This window comes from Stegostoma tigrinum, chromosome 2, assembly GCF_030684315.1.
Source record: "Stegostoma tigrinum isolate sSteTig4 chromosome 2, sSteTig4.hap1, whole genome shotgun sequence".
Lineage (NCBI taxonomy): Eukaryota > Metazoa > Chordata > Chondrichthyes > Orectolobiformes > Stegostomatidae > Stegostoma > Stegostoma tigrinum.
The window spans coordinates 151,928,161-151,946,892 of NC_081355.1; the positions used below are offsets into that span (position 1 = coordinate 151,928,161).

The 18,732-nt window shown below is 45.9% G+C and overlaps 1 protein-coding gene across 2 annotated transcripts in view; it reads left to right on the forward strand.

Annotated features, from left to right (window-relative positions):
- The first annotated feature begins 6,280 nt into the window (after positions 1 to 6,280).
- The window catches only part of LOC125462939 (vasoactive intestinal polypeptide receptor 1-like), an 88,252-nt gene continuing 75,800 nt past the window's right edge, over positions 6,281 to 18,732 (forward strand). For both annotated transcript variants that reach the window (XM_059642206.1, XM_059642213.1), the window contains exon 1: positions 6,281 to 6,508. In XM_059642206.1, the coding sequence (XP_059498189.1) occupies positions 6,458 to 6,508 (51 nt within the window). In that variant the 5' untranslated portion in view covers positions 6,281 to 6,457. The remainder of the gene's footprint in view (positions 6,509 to 18,732) is intronic.

Sequence of the window (18,732 nt, forward strand, 5' to 3'; positions counted from 1 at the left end):
ATTCACTGAAGCTCTCAACACTGTTAATACCCCAAATTGGTTCTGGTATGACTGAAAGAACCAAAACCCAGGAAAATCTGGATCTCTGAGAGTTGGCTACATCCATTCAGGCTGCTTCAACTGTTCCAACATTAAAACAAAATCTAAAAGCCTCACAAAGATAGTAGGAACTGCAGATGCTGGAGAATCCGAGATAACAAGGTGTAAAGCTGGAAGAACACAGCAGGCCAAGCAGCATCAGAGGAGCAGGAAAGCTGACATTTTAGGCCTTTCTGAAGAAGGGTCTAGGCCCGAAACATCAGCTTTCCTGCTCCTAAGATGCTGCTTGGTCTGCTGTGCTCATCCAGCTCTACATCTTGTTATCTCTAAAAGCCTCACAAGTTGTTTACTTAAGACATCTCCAGTAGTCAGCTCAAAACCTCTGTCTTACAACCTCTGTTCAAATAAAAATCAGGACAAAATAACCTTTTAAAGTGAAAGCATCACCACACTTATTAGCCTTCGCTCTCTCATTCTTCCTGTGGGATAGTTTTGCCTTAAGGCGTTGTATACTTTGCTTGATTTGGAAGCTGGATTCCCTGTCGGATGATGGAGATGGCTCATGCGAAGAATCTTATGAGAACCAAGTTTGTGGCATCTCAAGTGGCTCAGTGACGCAGGTGAGTGGGAAGAAGAGGGGGAAGGGATATGGTGGGAGGTGATTTGATAACACAGCATGGAGCTGAAGGAACACATCAGGCCAGGCAGCATCAGAGGAGCAGGAGAGCTGACAGTTCAGGTCAGGACCCTTCTTCAGAAATGATTCGATAGCTAGGGCATCTTTGTAAATGCCTTGGGGCTCCAGGATGGTATGTTGTCCTTGGTGCTCGGGCCAAAGGTATCATGTAACAGTTGTAGGTCATCCCATTGGGACAACACAATGACCCCAATATTGGACTGGTGACTGCTTTAGCACCAACAACAAAAGGCAGAAAGCAGAAGGAGGTCCTGCAAGTAGAATTCAGGGAGTTAGGCAAGGGGTTGAGATCTGGTCCTCCAAGGTAAAAATAGCAGGAGTGCTCCCAGGTTCAAGTTCTTGTGAGTTTAAAAAGAGGAGGAGTGAGTGAATGAACACATGGCTGGAGAAATGGTGCCAGAGAGAGGTCTTTAGGCTCCTGGGACAGACTGATTATTTGGAGTGGCATAGCAGCTCAGTAGTTAGCACTGCTTCCACAGAGTGCCACTGACCTGGATACAACCCGGGTGCTGGTAAGGCCACACCTGGAGTACTGTGTACAGTTTTGGTCTCCTTACTTGAGAAAGGATGTACTGGCACTGGAGAGGGTGCAGAGGAGATTCACCAGGTTGATTCCGGATTTGAGAAGATTGACTTCTGGGATGAGCTGGAGCAGACTAGGATTATACTCACTGGAATTTAGAAGAATGAGGGGGATCTTATAGAAACACATAAAATTATTAAAGGATGCAATAGGAAGGAGGGAGGTTGTTTCCACTGGTGGGTGATACTAGAACGAGGAGACATAGTCTCACATAAGTGGGAGGTGCAGATTTAGGACTGAGTTGAGGAGTAACCTCTTCACCCAAAGGTTTATGGATCTGTGGAGTTCCCTGCCCACTGAAGCAGTTGAGGCTTCCTCATTGAATCCTTTTAAGGCAAAGATAGATTTTTGAATGGTAAAGGAATTAAGGGTTATGGTGAGGGGGCAGGTAAGTGGAGCTGAGTCCACGAAAAGATCAGCCGTGATCTTATTGAATAGGGGAGCAGGCACGAAGGGCCGAATGGCCTACTCCTGCTCATATTTCTGATGTTCTTATGGTGCCAGCCTTGTGCGACTGTCTGTGCAGAGTTTGCACATTACCCCTGCATCTGCAGAGTTTCCTCAGTGTCATCCAAATTTCTCCTACAGCCTAAAGATGTGCAGGTTAGTTGGTATTGGCCATGCTAAATTGCCCATAGTGTCCAGGGTTGTGCAGGCTAGGTGGGTTAGCCGTGGGAAATGTGGGGTTACAGGGATGGGGTGGGAAGGGTGAGTCTGGGTAGGCTGCTCTTTGGAGGTTCGGCGTGGTCTCGATGGGCCGAATGGCCTGCCTCCACACTGTAGGGGTTGTATGATTCTGTGGCAGATGGGACACAAACAAGGAGGATGTGTAATACTTTTACAGGCCTGGGGACTAGTGTCTGATGGGGGATTTTGACCGTGCTGTTGGGGAAGGTTTAAACCAGTTTGTCGGTGGTGGACGGGATGGAGATTCCGACAGAATGAGAAAGCAAAGCTGGAAGCTCCAAATAGGACAGGAAAGCATCAGAAACCTAGAATCAGCCAGGATCAAATTGCAGAACAGTGCCATAAAGGCACAAGCAAAAGCATTCGACTGGAATACATGATAACAAAGTGTGGAGCTGGGTGAACACAGCAGGCCAAGCAGTGCCCCTGAGATGCTGCTGGGCCTGCTGTGTTCATCCAGCTCCACACCTTGTTCTCTTGGATTCTCCAGCATCTGCGGTTCCCATTATCTCCGATTGGAATACAAATAGTGTTTGCAACAAGATGGTTGAATTGATGGCACCATCAGAGGAGAGAGTCCCACAAAGGCACAGGGTGGCCAAGGCTGCGAATGGGATTTCATAGAATATTCTACACTGAGGGGGTATAGACGGTGAAAGAAGTTGGATAGTGCTAGTAATAAAGGACAGTGTCTGAGTGAGAGAGTCCCTCAGATCAGAACAGGATATAGAAGCAGTAGAACGCAGTGGTAACGCACGGCATGGCATAAATGAGAAAATGAGCGGTGGGTATTGCAAGGCGAATGTGGTAATGATGAGTCCTGGGCCCAAACATCTTCAGCTGCTTTGCCAATGACCTTCCCATCATCGGGAAAGTGAGAAGAGATTTATTCGGAATGTGCTGCCTGGTAAACGTGGACACCATAGTAGCTTCCAAAAGTTGAAAGTGATGAATTTAGTGCACTGCGGAGATGGGGCTGGAGAGTGGGACTAGCTCTTTCAGGTGCCAGTACAGACATAATGGGTTGAATGGCCACCTTCAGTGATTCTATGATTGAATGATTCCAGGTGAGGAAGTTCTCTGATGATTGTACAATGTTTGGAACCACATTGCCTAACGGCCGTTCACTCTGTCCCTGCCTGCCTGCTCTTGCGCTGCACGATGACCGTTTTGTTAAACATGTTACCGCAGCAGTTTTCAGCTTTGTGATGCAACACACCAAGTCCACTTGAGTTTCAAAACTCAGAGTTCTTCCTGCACATGCGATCCTCCTCTAGGTGTTGCTGGCTGCTTGTCTCGGTGTCTCCTCTCACCCACTCCTCTTGGTGCTGCAAATTGCCTGCAGACACACAATTAATCAGCAATTCTTAAATTTACGGCAGTTAGTTTCAGTGGAAAGCATCTACTATATCAAGAATCTTAAAAGTCTTCCAAAGCCTTGCTTTCTGAGGCGCAAAAACTCATTCAATCTTTCTCTTGTATTTAGATCCTTCACAGTATGATAGATGTTGCTAGCAAGCCCAGCATTTATTACACATTTCTAATTGCCCTTCATCTCAGGGGCCTGCCCTTCTGAGGGCATTTCAGGATCGACCATGTCATTGTGAGCCAGCCGTGGCATTTAGAGCAGACTAGATTTGTTCCTCTGATGAGCTGGATGAGTTTTTATAGAAATTGATGATCATGGTCATCATCACTGGGATGACCTTTAAATTCCAGTTTTATCGAGTTTAAGTTTCACCAGCTGCTTTGTTGGGATTTGAATTATGGCCCTGGAGCATTAAGTGGTCCCTCTGCATTTCTAGCCCAGTGGCCACCATCTGATATACGCTAAGATGCAGCAACTCAACAACACACCTCCCACAGCATCTATGACCTCTACCTGCTAGAAGGACAAGGGCAGCAGACCATTTTGTAGAGTTAAAATGGTTGGCAACCAGAAGGTGTTGTCGTTTATCATGTACAAAGGACAGATACTCTACAAAATGGTCTCTGTGTCTGTGTGTGGTCTCACTGATGTCGAAGATGCATAAAAATTGGTAAGGTGCACCCACAAGGCCCTTAGGGAGGCAGTTCCATGATTTTGACCTGAAGAAGCAGCAGTAACGACAGGCAACACATGCTATTTCAGGAGGCAACATCCACATTCAACAACAGATGGGGTTATTTTTTGAAAAAAGAAGTGTGAAAGCTTGAACCAATGTCTTAAAACATAAATGGAGTTGAAGGTTAATGAGGCCAGGCAGGAGTGTGGACTGGTGACTGTGGATACAAAGAAACAAAGAAACAAAGGAACCTACAGCACAGGAACAGGCCCTTCGGCCCTCCAAGCCTGCGCCGATCAAGATCCTCTGTCTAACCTGTCATCTATTTTCTAAGAGTCTGTGTCCATTTGCTCCCTGCCCATCCATGTACCTGTCCAAATATATCTTAAAAGACGCTAACGTGTCTGTGTCTACCACCTCCGCTGGCAATGCGTTCCAGGCACCCACCACCCTCTGTGTAAAGAACTTTCCACGCATATCCCCCTTAAACTTTCCTCCTCTCACTTTGAACTCATGACCCCTAGTAATTGAGTCCCCCACTTTGGGAAAAAGCTTCTTGCTATCCACCCTGTCTATACCCCTCATGATTTTGTAGACCTCAATCAGATCCCCCCTCAATCTCCGTCTTTCTAATGAAAATAATCCTAATCTATTCAACCTCTCTTCATAGCTAGCACCCTCCATACCAGGCAACATCCTGGTGAACCTCCTCTGCACCCTCTCCAAAGCATCCACATCCTTTTGGTAATGTGGCGACCAGAACTGTACACAGTACTCCAAATGTGGCCGAACCAAAGTCCTATACAACTGCAACATGACCTGCCAACTCTTGTACTCAATACCCCGTCCAATGAAGGAAAGCATGCCATATGCCTTCTTGACCACCCTACTGACCTGCGTTGTCACCTTCAGGGAACAATGGACCTGAACACCCAGATCTCTCTGTTCATCAATTTTCCCTAGGACTTTTCCATTTACTGTATAGTTCGCCCTTGAATTTGATCTTCCAAAATGCATCACCTCGCATTTGCCTGGATTGAACTCCATCTGCCACTTATCTGCCCAACTCTCCAGTCTATCTATATTCTGCTGTAATCTCTGACAGTCCCCTTCACTATCAGCTACTCCACCAATCTTAGTGTCAGCAGCAAACTTGCTGATCAGACCACCTACATCTTCCTCCAGATCATTTACATATATCACAAACAACAGTGGTCCCAGCACAGATCCCTGTGGAACACCACTGGTTACAGGTCTCCAATTTGAGAAACTCCCTTCTACTACTACCCTCTGTCTCCTGTTACCCAGCCAGTTTTTTATCCATCTATCTAGCACACCCTGGACCCCATGTGACTTCACTCTCTCCATCAGCCTGCCATGGGGAACCTTATCAAATGCTTTACTGAAGTCCATGTATAAGACATCTACAGCCTTTCCCTCATCAATCAACATTGTCACGTCCTCAAAGAATTCTATTAAGTTGGTAAGACGTGACCTTCCCTATACAAAACCATGTTGTCTATACATAGATAGATCAACCAGAATCTCACTGACTGGGGGGGCAGGTGGATGGGTCTAATCCTGGCCCTAAATCCTCTGTGCTCTTGAATGCAGATGGTCACGAGGCATTTATTTCCATTTCTCAAAGTTGTTCAGAAGTTAAAATAAAAACCCTGTAGTGTTTGGGAATGACAGGAATGCTGATGCTGGAATATACAGTTCGTACAAACTGTATACAATGAGTGTCAGTAAGTGTCATTGACCAGTCTCAGTGTGTTATGTTTTCTGAGTAGGACCAGGGTGTGGGCTAAACATTGCAGCGTTTTCCGGGAATTAACAGTGTTCCCGATCAGTTTATCACCGTCCCCCTCCTTCCCCATAACTCTTGGCTATCTGAGTAAGAGAACGGGGTGCAGGGCTGTGCCAGGAAATTCACCCTCAGTCTCTAGCAGAATAAAAGCAGGAAGTTTTCCGGAGGGAGAAACGCAAAGCCACTGGTAACAAGGCGCTAGGGAATGCGCGTTTATTCCCTTTCATGTTGAGCTGAGGGGCGAAATCCAGAAACATAATGGGGCTCCTGTGCTGGCTCTCTTAAAGCGTTCCACAAGGCAACTGTCTCTATTTTTCTCTGTCCCTCCCTCCCCACTCCACTCCCTCCTCCTCCTTTACCCACCCCACCCCTCCCGTTTAAATAGATCCAATTTCAGACCGGCTTCCCTGAGCCGTGTTTCCAGTCCAGAAGCAGCTGTTAGCTGAATCGGATACCCACACAGTCTGGAGCAAGGCGCGCACACACACACACACACACACACACACAGAGACTCACTCACTCATCACGCTGTGAACCCTGGAGCAGAGTGTTTAACCAATTAAAGCCAGATTTGCTGGGGGTCCAGACACCCTGCCATGGACCTTCTCTCTCTGCAGCTCGCCTTGTTCCTGATCTTATCCCCACTGGTAAGTCTGTTCTTCCAGAATTTTATAGCTAGATTAATATTCTATTCATACTGTAACTGGGTTAATATACCGTGTGACTGCTTCTGGAGTTGAATGTGTCGACACTCACCTTCCCTACTGCAATCCTAGTGTAATTATTTTAATTGTACACTTCAACTGAGTTAATCTTGAACCGGGGAGCGAGCACTTAGAAATAAGGAGCTGAACGTCTTAGAACTGAGGGCTCCCTAAGCTGCTTGCTCCTGGAGAGGCTTCAGGACAGCGTATTATTGTTCCCACTTTACCAGCCTGAGTTACATCCGACCTCTATCCCCTCATCTAAACTGGCCCCAGCACTGAAAGATGCACCCTCTAGCTTTTTGTGCTTGTGATTTGGCCAGACGGCAAGAACAAAATCTTTCCTACTTCACTCCTAAACCATCTTGCCTCTCAAATCCAACGTTGTGACTGTCCATCCCTGTGTCAGAGACCAGAATTTCTCTCAGCCCACCCCGCTGAATCATACTGATGTTCTAAGCACTTCCACCACGTCTGTACCCAACCAGGCATACGCCAAGTTAATGAAGCCTATAAAAACAGAAGTTGCTGGAAAAGTTCAACAGGTCTGGGAGCATCTGTGAAGGAGAAAACAGAGGTAACATTTCGGGTTCCGATGACCCTTCCTCAGTCAGAACTGTTCAGGGGGACAGGGTAGGCAGCAAGTGGTATGAAACCTGTGGTGTTTGATCCCTATATGTAACTGGAAGTCTGTTCTGCTCACCGCCACCCCCTTCTCACTTTGAGCAGCTCTGAGGAAGGGTCACCGGACCCGAAACGTTAACTCTGTTTTCTCCTCCGCAGATGCTACCAGACCTGCTGAGCTTTTCCAGCAACTTCTGTTTTTGTTCCTAATTTTCAGCGTCCGCAGTTCTTTTGGTTTTTAGGAAGCCTATGTTTTGTGTCAATTTATCAGATTTAAGGATGCCTTGGCATGCCAGTGATTCTCCATACTAGACGAAGGATGCTGTTAAACTCCAAAGGGAGCAGAAAGGATTTACAGGGACGTTGTCAGAACTGAGGGGTTTGAGTTACAAGGATAGGCTGGGACTTTTTTCCCCTCTGAGTCTGAGGTGTGACCTTTTCGAAGTTTATAAAACCACGAGGAACTTGAGTGAGGTGTATAGCAATGGTCTTTTCCCCCAGGGTAGGCGAGCCCAAAACTACAGGGCTTGGTAACGATTTAAAAGGGACCTGACAGGAAATGTTTTCACATAGGGTACAGTGCGTGTATGGAATGAGCTGCCGGAGGAAGTACTCGATACAGTAACAAAATTTAAAAGACATTTGGACAGGTACATGTATAGGAAAGGTTTAGAGGGATTTGGGCCAAATGCAGGCAGGTGGGACTAGTTCAGTTTGAGAAACTTAGTCGACACGTAGGGGTTAGAGCGATAGGGCCTGTTTCTGTGTGTTCTATGACTCTGTGAGGCCTGGCAGCATTTGTGCAGAGAGAAACAGAGCCTCAGAAACCCTTAGTCTTGTGTGGCTGCGAACGAAATGTCCAACTGCAACATCGTGGAGGTGCAGGCAGACATTGCAAAATGCTTATTGTACACTGCCACAATTCACTGAAAAAATCCAACCAGGATTAGATTCAGTTTGTCGGAATCAACACGTTCTCTTGTGCACAAGAGATAGCAAGAACTGCAGATGCTGGCGTCAGAGACAACACAGTGTGGAGCTGGAGGAGCACAGCAGGTCAGGCAGCATCAGAGGAGCAGGGAAGCTGATGTTTCGGGTCGAGACTCTTCATCAGGATTCATGAAGTCCTGATGAAGGGTCCTGACCCGAAACATCAACATCTCCCACTCCTCTGATGCTGCCTGACCTGCTGTGCTCCTCCAGCTCCACACTGTGTTGAATATTCTCTTGTGCAACTTTAAACACTAGGTTCCGCAGGGTTTGTTTATTTCTACAGGGTTACAGTGATTTCCTCCACTACTTTTCACGCTTGCTTTCATTGGTCAGGGCATCGAGTATAAAAATTGACACGAGTCATGTTGTAGCTGTCTCGAGCATTAGTGAGGCCACAGTTGGAAGATTGTGTACAGACCTGGTCGCTGCACTACCAGAAGGATTGGAGAGGGTACAGAAGTGGGTTACCAGGATGTTGCCTGGTTTGGATGGTATTAACTATGAGGAGAGATGGACAAACTTGGTTTGTTTTCAATTGAATGAGAAATGATGAGAGAGCAACCTGATAGAAATTTATCAAGTATGAGAGGTATGGTTAGAATGGATAGTTAGAGACTTTCTCTTTCTCATTCTATCACTACTGGACATAAATGTAAGAAAAAAAGTGGCAAGTGTAAGGGGATTTGAAAGGGATGTGTTTTTTACACAGAGGGTAGTGAGTGCCTGGAATGGGCTGTCAGAGGAGCCTGCAACGTTTAAGAGGCATCTTGACAGATATACGAGCAGGTGGGGAATAGAGGGATAGAGATTGCCTTGTGATTTCTGTGCCTTGATTGAGTATGAATTTGGAGGTCGTCAAAATTTTGATTCACTAGAGTAATTCATCCTGAAGCTTCTTAAAATGCTGTGGTAGCTGTGATTTCTTCCCCATTCCTAATTGCCTGGAGGACAGATAAGAGTTTACAACATTGCTGTGGGTCTGGAGTCAGGTGGGGATGGCAGATTTCCTTCCCTGAAGGACGTTAGTGAACCAGGTGGGTTTTTATAACAATTGGCTGTGGTTGCAATAATTCAAATGTCCCCATGTATCTTGATGGGATTTGAACATATGATTACAGAGCTATAGCATAGGCACACAGGAGTGCTAGCACAGTGATATTGCCACTGTGCCAACATCTCCAGCTCTGTCCTGCAGGCACACTCAACTCCCTGAGAAAGTGTAAGACACCAGATGTTTGATATGCATGTCGACAGTTCGAATACTGTCTAATGAAATAACAGATTTGTTTCCTTCCTAATACCTCGCAGGGAAATTTAAAAATCCAGATACAGAAGATATATTATGCCTGAGGTCTGGAAGCATTTGCGGAGAAGGAAGCGGAGTTAACGTCTAGCACGATTCTCCTTTGAATAATACTCACACTGGACTCAAAATGCTAACAGTGTTTCAAACGTTTTCACCCATTTGTTATTTGCACATTTGCACACAAGGGCTATTTAAAAAGGCAGAATTAACTCACATTTACACAGGGAATGCCGTGAACTCTGTCTTCCACTCTCCAAAAGCTCAGTAGCTTCATTTTGACGTACTGTAGTGTTGTACAGGCAGACACAAACACGACAATATAGCACAGCAAGACCCCACAGACAGCAAAGAGGTGACTATCGATGTCATGAAGAGCACCGGAAAAACACCGTATGTAAAAGAACAAGACTGCAGATGCTGGAAATCCAAAACAAATACACAAAACAGTGGAGAAATTCAGCAGGTCTGCCAACAGTGGTGAAGGTTGAAACACTGTTAGCATTTTGAGTCCAGTGTGAGTATTATTCAAAGGAGAATCATGCTGGACATTAACTCCGCTTCCTTCTGCACAAATGCTTCCAGACCTCAGGCATAATATGCCTGCTGTATCTGGATTTTTTAATTTCCCTGCGAAGTATAATTTGGACCTCAGCACTGCTTTGGAGTGTCAGCAACAACAATATTTGCTGCTTTGACGAAATCAAAACATGTGTCAGTCTGAGCGCTGGCAAATTTTATTCAGATCATAGGATCCCTACAGTGTGGGAGCAAGCCATTCGGCCTATCATCTTCACATTAGAACATAGAACATAGAACATAGAACAGTACAGCACAGAACAGGCCCTTCAGCCCACAATGTTGTGCCGACCATTGATCCTCATGGATGCACCCTCAAATTTCTGTGACCATATGCATGTCCAGCAGTCTCTTAAATGACCCCAATGACCTTGCTTCCACAACTGCTGCTGGCAACGCATTCCATGCTCTCACAACTCTCTGCGTAAAGAACCTGCCTCTGACATCCCCTCTATACTTTCCACCAACCAGCTTAAAACTATGACCCCTCGTGCTAGCCATTTCTGCCCTGGGAAATAGTCTCTGGCTATCGACTCTATCTATGCCTCTCATTATCTTGTATACCTCAATTAGGTCCCCTCTCCTCCTCCTTTTCTCCAATGAAAAGAGACCGAGCTCAGTCAACCTCTCTTCATAAGATAAGCCCTCCAGTCCAGGCAGCATCCTGGTAAACCTCCTCTGAACCCTCTCCAAAGCATCCACATCTTTCCTATAATAGGGCGCCCAGAACTGGACGCAGTATTCCAAGTGCGGTCTAACCAAAGTTTTATAGAACTGCAACAAGATCTCACGACTCTTAAACTCAATCCCCCTGTTAATGAAAGCCAAAACACCATATGCTTTCTTAACAACCCTGTCCACTTGGGTGGCCATTTTAAGGGATCTATGTATCTGCACACCAAGATCCCTCTGTTCCTCCACGCTGCCAAGAATCCTATCCTTAATCCTGTACTCAGCTTTCAAATTCGACCTTCCAAAATGCATCACCTCGCATTTATCCAGGTTGAACTCCATCTGCCACCTCTCAGCCCATCTCTGCATCCTGTCAATGTCCCGCTGCAGCCTACAACAGCCCTCTACACTGTCAACGACACCTCCGACCTTTGTGTCGTCTGCAAACTTGCTGACCCATCCTTCAATTCCCTCGTCCAAGTCATTAATAAAAATTACAAACAGTAGAGGCCCAAGGACAGAGCCCTGTGGAACCCCACTCACCACTGACTTCCAGGCAGAATATTTTCCTTCTACTACCACACGCTGTCTTCTGTTGGCCAGCCAATTCTGTATCCAAGCAGCTAAGTTCCCCTGTATCCCATTCCTCCTGACCTTCTGAATGAGCCTTCCATGGGGAACCTTATCAAATGCCTTACTGAAGTCCATATACACCACATCCACAGCTCGACCCTCATCAACCTTACTAGTCACATCCTCAAAAAACTCGATAAGGTTTGTAAGGCATGACCTACCCCTCACAAAGCCGTGTTGACTGTATTTGATCAAGCCATGCTCTTCCAGATGGTCATAAATCTTATCCCTCAGAATCCTTTCTAACACCTTGCAGACGACAGACGTGAGACGTGAGACATTGACCCTCTGAAGAGCATCTCACCCAGACCTAGTCCCCGACCCTACCCCAGTAACCCTGCATTTTCCATAGCTAACCTGCCATTTCCCTGCACACTATGGGTAGTGAAGTATGGGCCAATCCACCCTAACCTGCACATCTTTGGATTGTGGGAGGAAGCCCACGCGGACACAGATAGTTGCCCGAGGGTGGAATCGAACCTGGGTCCCTGGGGCTGTGAGGCTGCAGTGCTAACCGCTGAGCCACTGTGCTGTCCCAGAGCATGTGGGCTGTTTCTGTTCTCAATATTGTATGAAATTGAAACCTGGAGCCAGAGAGCTGTGAAGATTAGCTTTAATCTAGAGTGAGACTGGGTTCAGTTGCAGGGCACAGACCCATCAGCTTGCTGCACCATGAGGCTAACCCCTTTCGGATGTAAACTCGCTGGGTCAATTCAAACAGACATTTCTGTTTGTTTAGTGTCTTCTTCGAACATGCACTCTCCTCCCGCTGTGGGAAATGGCAAAGAAAGTGTTGGAAAGATGAGCTGGCTAGACATCAACTTATTTGAACCAGATCCTGAGCATACCTTCCATAATCCAAAAAGCTGACACTGGGGCTTAAGCCCGAAGGTACTGGCTGAGAGGCGGGGGGGGTCGGGGATGCTGTGCATTTGGACAGAATACAAACTGCAACCTTATAAAAGCCTGGGGGAGATAACGCACATGACAACTGTTCACTGAAAAATACAATTAGAGTTAGCCCCCCCCCCAGCTACTGTACTGTCTACAAGATGCACTGCAGAAATTCACCAAAGACCCTCAGACAGCACCTTCCAAAACCCGGCCATTTCCATCCAGAAGGACAAGGGCAGCAGATACACGGGAGCACCATCCCCTCCAAGTTCCCCTCCAAGACACTCACGATCCTGACTTGGAAATATTTCACCGTTCCTTCACTGTTGCTGGGTCAAAATCCTGGAATTCCCTCCCTAATGGCATTGTGGATCATCTACATGCAGTGGTTCGAGAAGGAAACTCACCCCCACCTTCTCAAGGGGCAACTAGGGACAGGCAATAAATATTGGCCCAGCCAACGATGCCTACATGAGGCATGGAGTCATATAGCACTGTCCAAGCAGTCCATGCCGAACATAATCCCAAACTAAACTAATCCCTCCTGCCTGGACCTGGCCTATATCCCTCGAAACCTTTCCAATTCACGTACTGATCCAAACAATTTCTAAACATTGGAATTATACCCAAGTCCACCCCTTCCTCAGGAAGTTCATTCCACACGCGAACCACTCTCTGCGTAAAAAAATTTTGCCTCATGTATTTTCGACCTGCGTCTCCGCTCACCTTAAAAATGTGCCGTCTAGTCTTGAAATCCCCCATCCCAAGAATGAATTTAAAAGTTCAAACAATAGTGCAACTGTCGTATTTCCCTGCAGGGGACGCAGGCCATCCTCCCCTCTGAGTCTGTGCTGGGTCTCCCCATTTGCTCCCAATCCCTTTCCTTTATCAAATACTGACAAATTGCCTTTTTCAAAGCTGTGGCCAACTCTGCTTCCCCTCACGCTATTTCCAGTTTGTACGCTGTAAGTATTGCTGTGAGGGACCCTCACGGCTATTTGGAGGAAGTCCCTAAGTTTACAACCATACTCAAAATCACCCTTATTAAAACTCTCGTAACCAGATATCCTTCAGCCAAACGAAGTAGTGATTCCTTGTAGAGGGAGATCAGAGGAGAGCTGCTTGAAATGAAAACGGTGCCATTCCTAAAAGCATTGCAGGGTCTGAGACAGCTATTTGTGGGAGAGATGTTTGCAAGTGGCAGGCAAGTTGGAAAAAAAAAGACGGCTCAGGATCTGTGTCTTTATAAACAGAGTGGCAGTGTACAGAAACAAGGAGGTTCTAGTGAAGATTTACAACCTGGTTAACCCTCAGCTAGAGTGTTGTGTCGCTTTCTGGGTATCATCCTTCAGGAAATTGTCAAGGGCTTGGAACATTGCCAAGACTGAAGGATTTCAGTAATGCTTGCAGAAAATTAAATTGCTCTTTAAATAAAGGAGGGTACTCATAAAGGGATCGCATTAACAAGGAGGACCTCAAAATCCATTTCTGGATTTTTCTTTTCAAGAAGTCATTAAGTATAGGACTGCTGAAAAAGACATTTTTTTTTAAAAGCTTTCTTGCCTTGCGCTGATCAGGACAATTCACAAGAATGTCAATTCTAGTTGAAACGTTATAACACATGACAAGAGAGTGATGATAGGTTCGAGTCGTATGATTATTATAGCATGGAAGCAGGCCGTTCAGCCCACACCGACCTGCTCGACAGCATCGCATCCAGACGCACCCCCCCCTACCGTATCCCTGTGACCCTGCATTTCCCATGGCTAACCCACCCAGCCTGCACATCCCTGCACACCAAAGGCAATGTAGCATGGCCAATCCACTCTAACCTGCACGTCATTGGACTGTGGGAGGAAACTGGACCACCCGAAGGAAACCCACCCAGACACGGGGGGAATGTGCAAACTCCACACAGACAGTTACCCGAGGGTGGAATCGAACCCGGGTCCCTGGTGCTGTGAGGCTGCAGTGCTAATCACTGAGCCACCACTGGCAGGTGAGTTATTCAATTGGTTAGTAAATTTGCAGACGACACTAAGATCGGTGGAGTTGTGGATAGTGACGAAGGATGCTGTAGGTTGCAGAGAGACATAGATAAGCTGCAGAGCTGGGCTGAGAGGTGGCAAATGGAGTTTAGTGTGGACAAGTGTGAGGTGATGCACTTTGGTAGGAGTAACCAGAAGGAAAAGTACAGGGCTAATGGTAAGATTCTTGGTCGTGTAGATGAGCAGAGAGATTTCAGTGTCCATGTACACAGATCCTTGAAAGTTGCCACCCAGGTTGACAGGGCTGTTAAGAAGGCATACAGCGTTTTAGCTTTTATTAATAGAGGGATCGAGTTCCAGAACCAAGAGGTTATGCTGCAGCTGTACAAAACTCTGGTGTGGCCGCGCTTGGAGTATTGTGTACGGTTCTGGTCACCGCATTATAAGGAGGATGTGGAAGCTTTGGAAAGGGTGCAGAGGAGATTTACTAGAATGTTGCCTGGTTTGGAGGGAAGGTCTTATGAGGAAAGGCTGAGGGACTTGAGGCTGTTTTCATTAGAGAGAAGAAGGTTGAGAGGTGACTTAATTGAAACATAAAAATAATCAGAGGGTTAGATAGGGTGGATAGGGAGAGCCTTTTTCCTAGGATGGTGATGGCGAGCACAAGGAGGCATAGCTTTAAATTGACGGGTGAAAGATATAGGACAGATGTCAGAGGTAGTTTCTTTACTCAGATAGTAGTAAGAGAATGGAACGCTTTGCCTGTAACGGTAGTAGATTCGCCAACTTTAGGTACATTTAAGTCGTCATTGGATAAGCATATGGACGTACATGGAATAGTGTAGGTTAGATGGGCTTGAGATCGGTATGACAGGTCGGCACAACATCGAGGGCCGAAGGGCCTGTACTGTGCTGTAATGTTCCATGTTCTATGTTCATCCACAAGAGGTGAGTGTTGATGTTTGGACCAGCATTTATTACCCATCCCTAGTTGCCCTGGAGAAGATGGTGATGATCTTCCTTCTTGAATCGCTGATATAAGCTTGGAGGAGTGATGATCTTGTTCTATTGTCATTAGGACAATGCATCTAAAAGCGCTGACTAATGGGTTTGAATCCCACTTGGCAGATGGTGAAATTTGAATTCATTTGAAAATGTATGTCTGGAGTACACAAGCTGTGGTGAAGACATAGTCACTGTCAATTTATCCAAAAAATCCATCTGCTTTTTTTTCATTCATTCATCCATGGGATGAGGGCATTGCTGGCTCGGCGGCACTTATTGCCCATCCCTAATTGCCCTGAGGGCAGTTAAGAGTCACCCACACTGCTGTGGGTCTGGAGTCACATGTAGGCCAGACCAGGTAAGGATGGCAATTTCCTTCCCTAAAGGGCTTTAGTGAACCAGGTGGGTTTTTCCAACAATTGGCTCATGGTCAACATTGGACTCTTAATTCCAGATGTTCATTGAATTCAAATTCTTTCTCGTGATGGGATTCAAACCCAAGTCCCCATTCTGTGGGCCTCTAGATTAACAGTCCAGTGATGATAGCACTAGGCTATCACTGAATATGAATTGTAAATCACCTGTGTTTGTGTTGGTGGCCACCTTATCAAAATACAAAACAAGGAAAAACACTATTAGTTCAGATTAAATCAATGTGACATATTGTGTTCAGTGAATGCATTATTCAAGGATGCCTTTAATCACGGAACTCGAAAATTAATTGGCTTGCCATGCACAGGATTCATCAAATTCATTCTGACTCACACTGACTGGCATTCTCAGTCTTCAGCTCTAACATGAAAGTTTACTTCCCTCAAGTGAAGATTATGTTTCGTTTTGAAATCACTACCAGGCAGAAAACTCCAGACCATTCCTAGTCACATGTAAAAGTGCACTTCCTCGTATTCCTGCATCCCTTGTTCCAAAATCCCTGGTCCTGGAGTATTTGAGACACACAGGATTCTTAGGGGGCTCGACAGGGTAAGGCTGTTACCTTTTATGGGAGAGCCTGGGGCCACAGGGCATGATCTCAGAACAAAGGGCCACCCATTTAAGAGAGGGTTAAGGAGGACTTTCTTCTCTCAGTGGGTAATCTTTACTTATGAGGACTGTTGAGGCTGTGTCATTAGGAATATTCAAAACTAAGATTGATTAAAAATCTATTAGAGAGTTAAGGGTGATGGGGAAAGGGCAGAAAGTGGAGTTGAAGATTATCAGATCAGCCATGATCTCATTGAATGGTAGGGCAGACTGAGTGGCCCAGTATGGTTCCTACATCTTACGGCCTTCCATCAATCCTGAAAAAGACCCTCTCTGACTGATTAAAAATCAATCTCAGCCTTGAATACACTTAATGACCCAGCTTTGGAAACACACTGCCATAAAGATGAGTTCATGCATATCCTTGCTAAATAAAAACCGAAAGAATTATGGATGCTGTAAATCAGGAGCAAAAACAAAGTTGCTGGAAAAGCTCAGCAGGTCTGGCAGCATCTGTGAAGGAAAAAAACCAGAGTTAACATTTCAGGTCCGCTGACCCTTCCTCAGATCCTGAAACGTTAACTCTGTTTTCTCCTTCACAGATGCTGCCAGACCTGCTGAGCTTTTCCAGCAACTTTGTTTTTGTTCTATCCTTGCTGATATGTTATCCCACTATCGTAAACTCCTGCTTTGCTCAATAACATTTTCTGCTGAACCTGATCAAATGCATTCTGGAAATCCAGATACAGTGCATCAGCAGGTTCCCCCTTATCCACACCATGTTCTTCCTTCATAACATTCCAGTAAATCACTTAATCACATAATTCTGAAGAAGGGTCACTGGACCTGAAATGTTGACTCTGCGTTCTCTCTGCTGGTGCTTCCAGACCTGCTGAATTTCTCCAGCAATTTCTGCTTCTGTTTCAGATTTCCAGCATTAGTAGCTCTTGGTTTTATTTTATATGAACATATCATCAAGAAATAGGTAATAGTTTACATTAAAATCTTTTGTAGTGAGTTTTGAGAAGATTTGTAGCTCAGGTTGAGGTTCTGTATGTGAGTTTGCTCGCTGAGCTGGAAGGTTAGTTTTCAGACGTTTTGTCACCATTCTAGGTAACATCATCAGTGAGCCTCTGACGAAGCGCTGGTGTTATGTCCCGCTTTCTATTTATCTGTTTAGGTTTTCTTAGGCTGTTAATGTCATTTCCTGCGTTGGTGATGTCATTTCCTGTTCTTTTTCTCAGAGGGTGGTAGATGGGCTCCAAATCAATGCGTTTGTTGATGGAGTTCTGGTTAGAATGCCATGCTTCTAGGAATTCTTGTGCATGTCTCTGTTTGGCTTGTCCTAGGATGGATTTTTTTTTTCTTTTGTCGTTTAAACTAGTTTAAAATAAAGGAGTAAGTTTAAAGTTCAATATTCTTTGATGTGCCCTTCACTTATCTGCCTCTGCAGATAAGTGGTTCTGGGCACCACCACTGGAGATGCCACCCCTGCTGCTGAAACTGCCACATCTCCGATCTCCCCCGGTGCCTCAGGAAAATGCTGGGGCAGGATCCACTCACACGCCAAGCCAAGAGCCCACCATGAGCCAAGCTGGGGCTCACCGAGACACCAAAAGTGGGGTGGGTTTGGGGGGTAGTCGAAGGAGTGCAGGAACTCCAATTGGAGCCTTCACTTCCACCAGAAGCTGTCTTTGAATCTCCACTCAGTTGGATATGTGTACCTCTGCCCCTGTGTCTTCTGATAGAATCTGCATGGTGTACAAAGAGGCCATTTGGCCCAAAGACTCTGCACAAGCCCAGCCCATCCCAGCCCCACACCTTATCCATATAACCGTGCATTTCCCACGGCCAATCCACCTAGCCTGCACATCTTTGGACTGTGGGAGGAAACCGGGGCACCCAGAGGAAACCCACACGGACATGGGGAGAATGTGCAAACTCCGCACAGGTAGTCGCGCGAGGCTGGAATCGAACCCGGGTCCCTGGCGCTGTGAGGCTGCAGTGTTAACCACTGAGCCACCACACCATTTCATCATTGGCTTCGCAATTAATACTCTTTGTATTAACTTGAGATAATCCAGTCAACTTTTTAAACATTGTACACAGTGTTGACAACAGCATCAAGTCACAACAGGATATTGATAGATTAGGTGAATGAGCAAAGCTGTGGCAGATAGCTTTTAATATAAGCACATGTGAGGTTATCCATTTCGAACCAAGAATGGATAGATCAAGGTATTCTTTAAGAGGTACTAAATTAAATACAGTGGACTTCTAATGAGATTTGGGATGTTCAGGCTAGCCAGATGTTTAAAATGCCATGAACAGATGCAGAAAATAGACCAGAAGCCCAAAGGAATGCTGGCCTTCATATCTAAAGGGCTGGAGTCTAAGGATGCGGTTATAAGAACTTGAGTCGGAATAGAGTATCCTGAGCAGATTTGGACACCACAGCTTATGAAGGCCTCTATGATCCTGGAGGGAGTTCACCA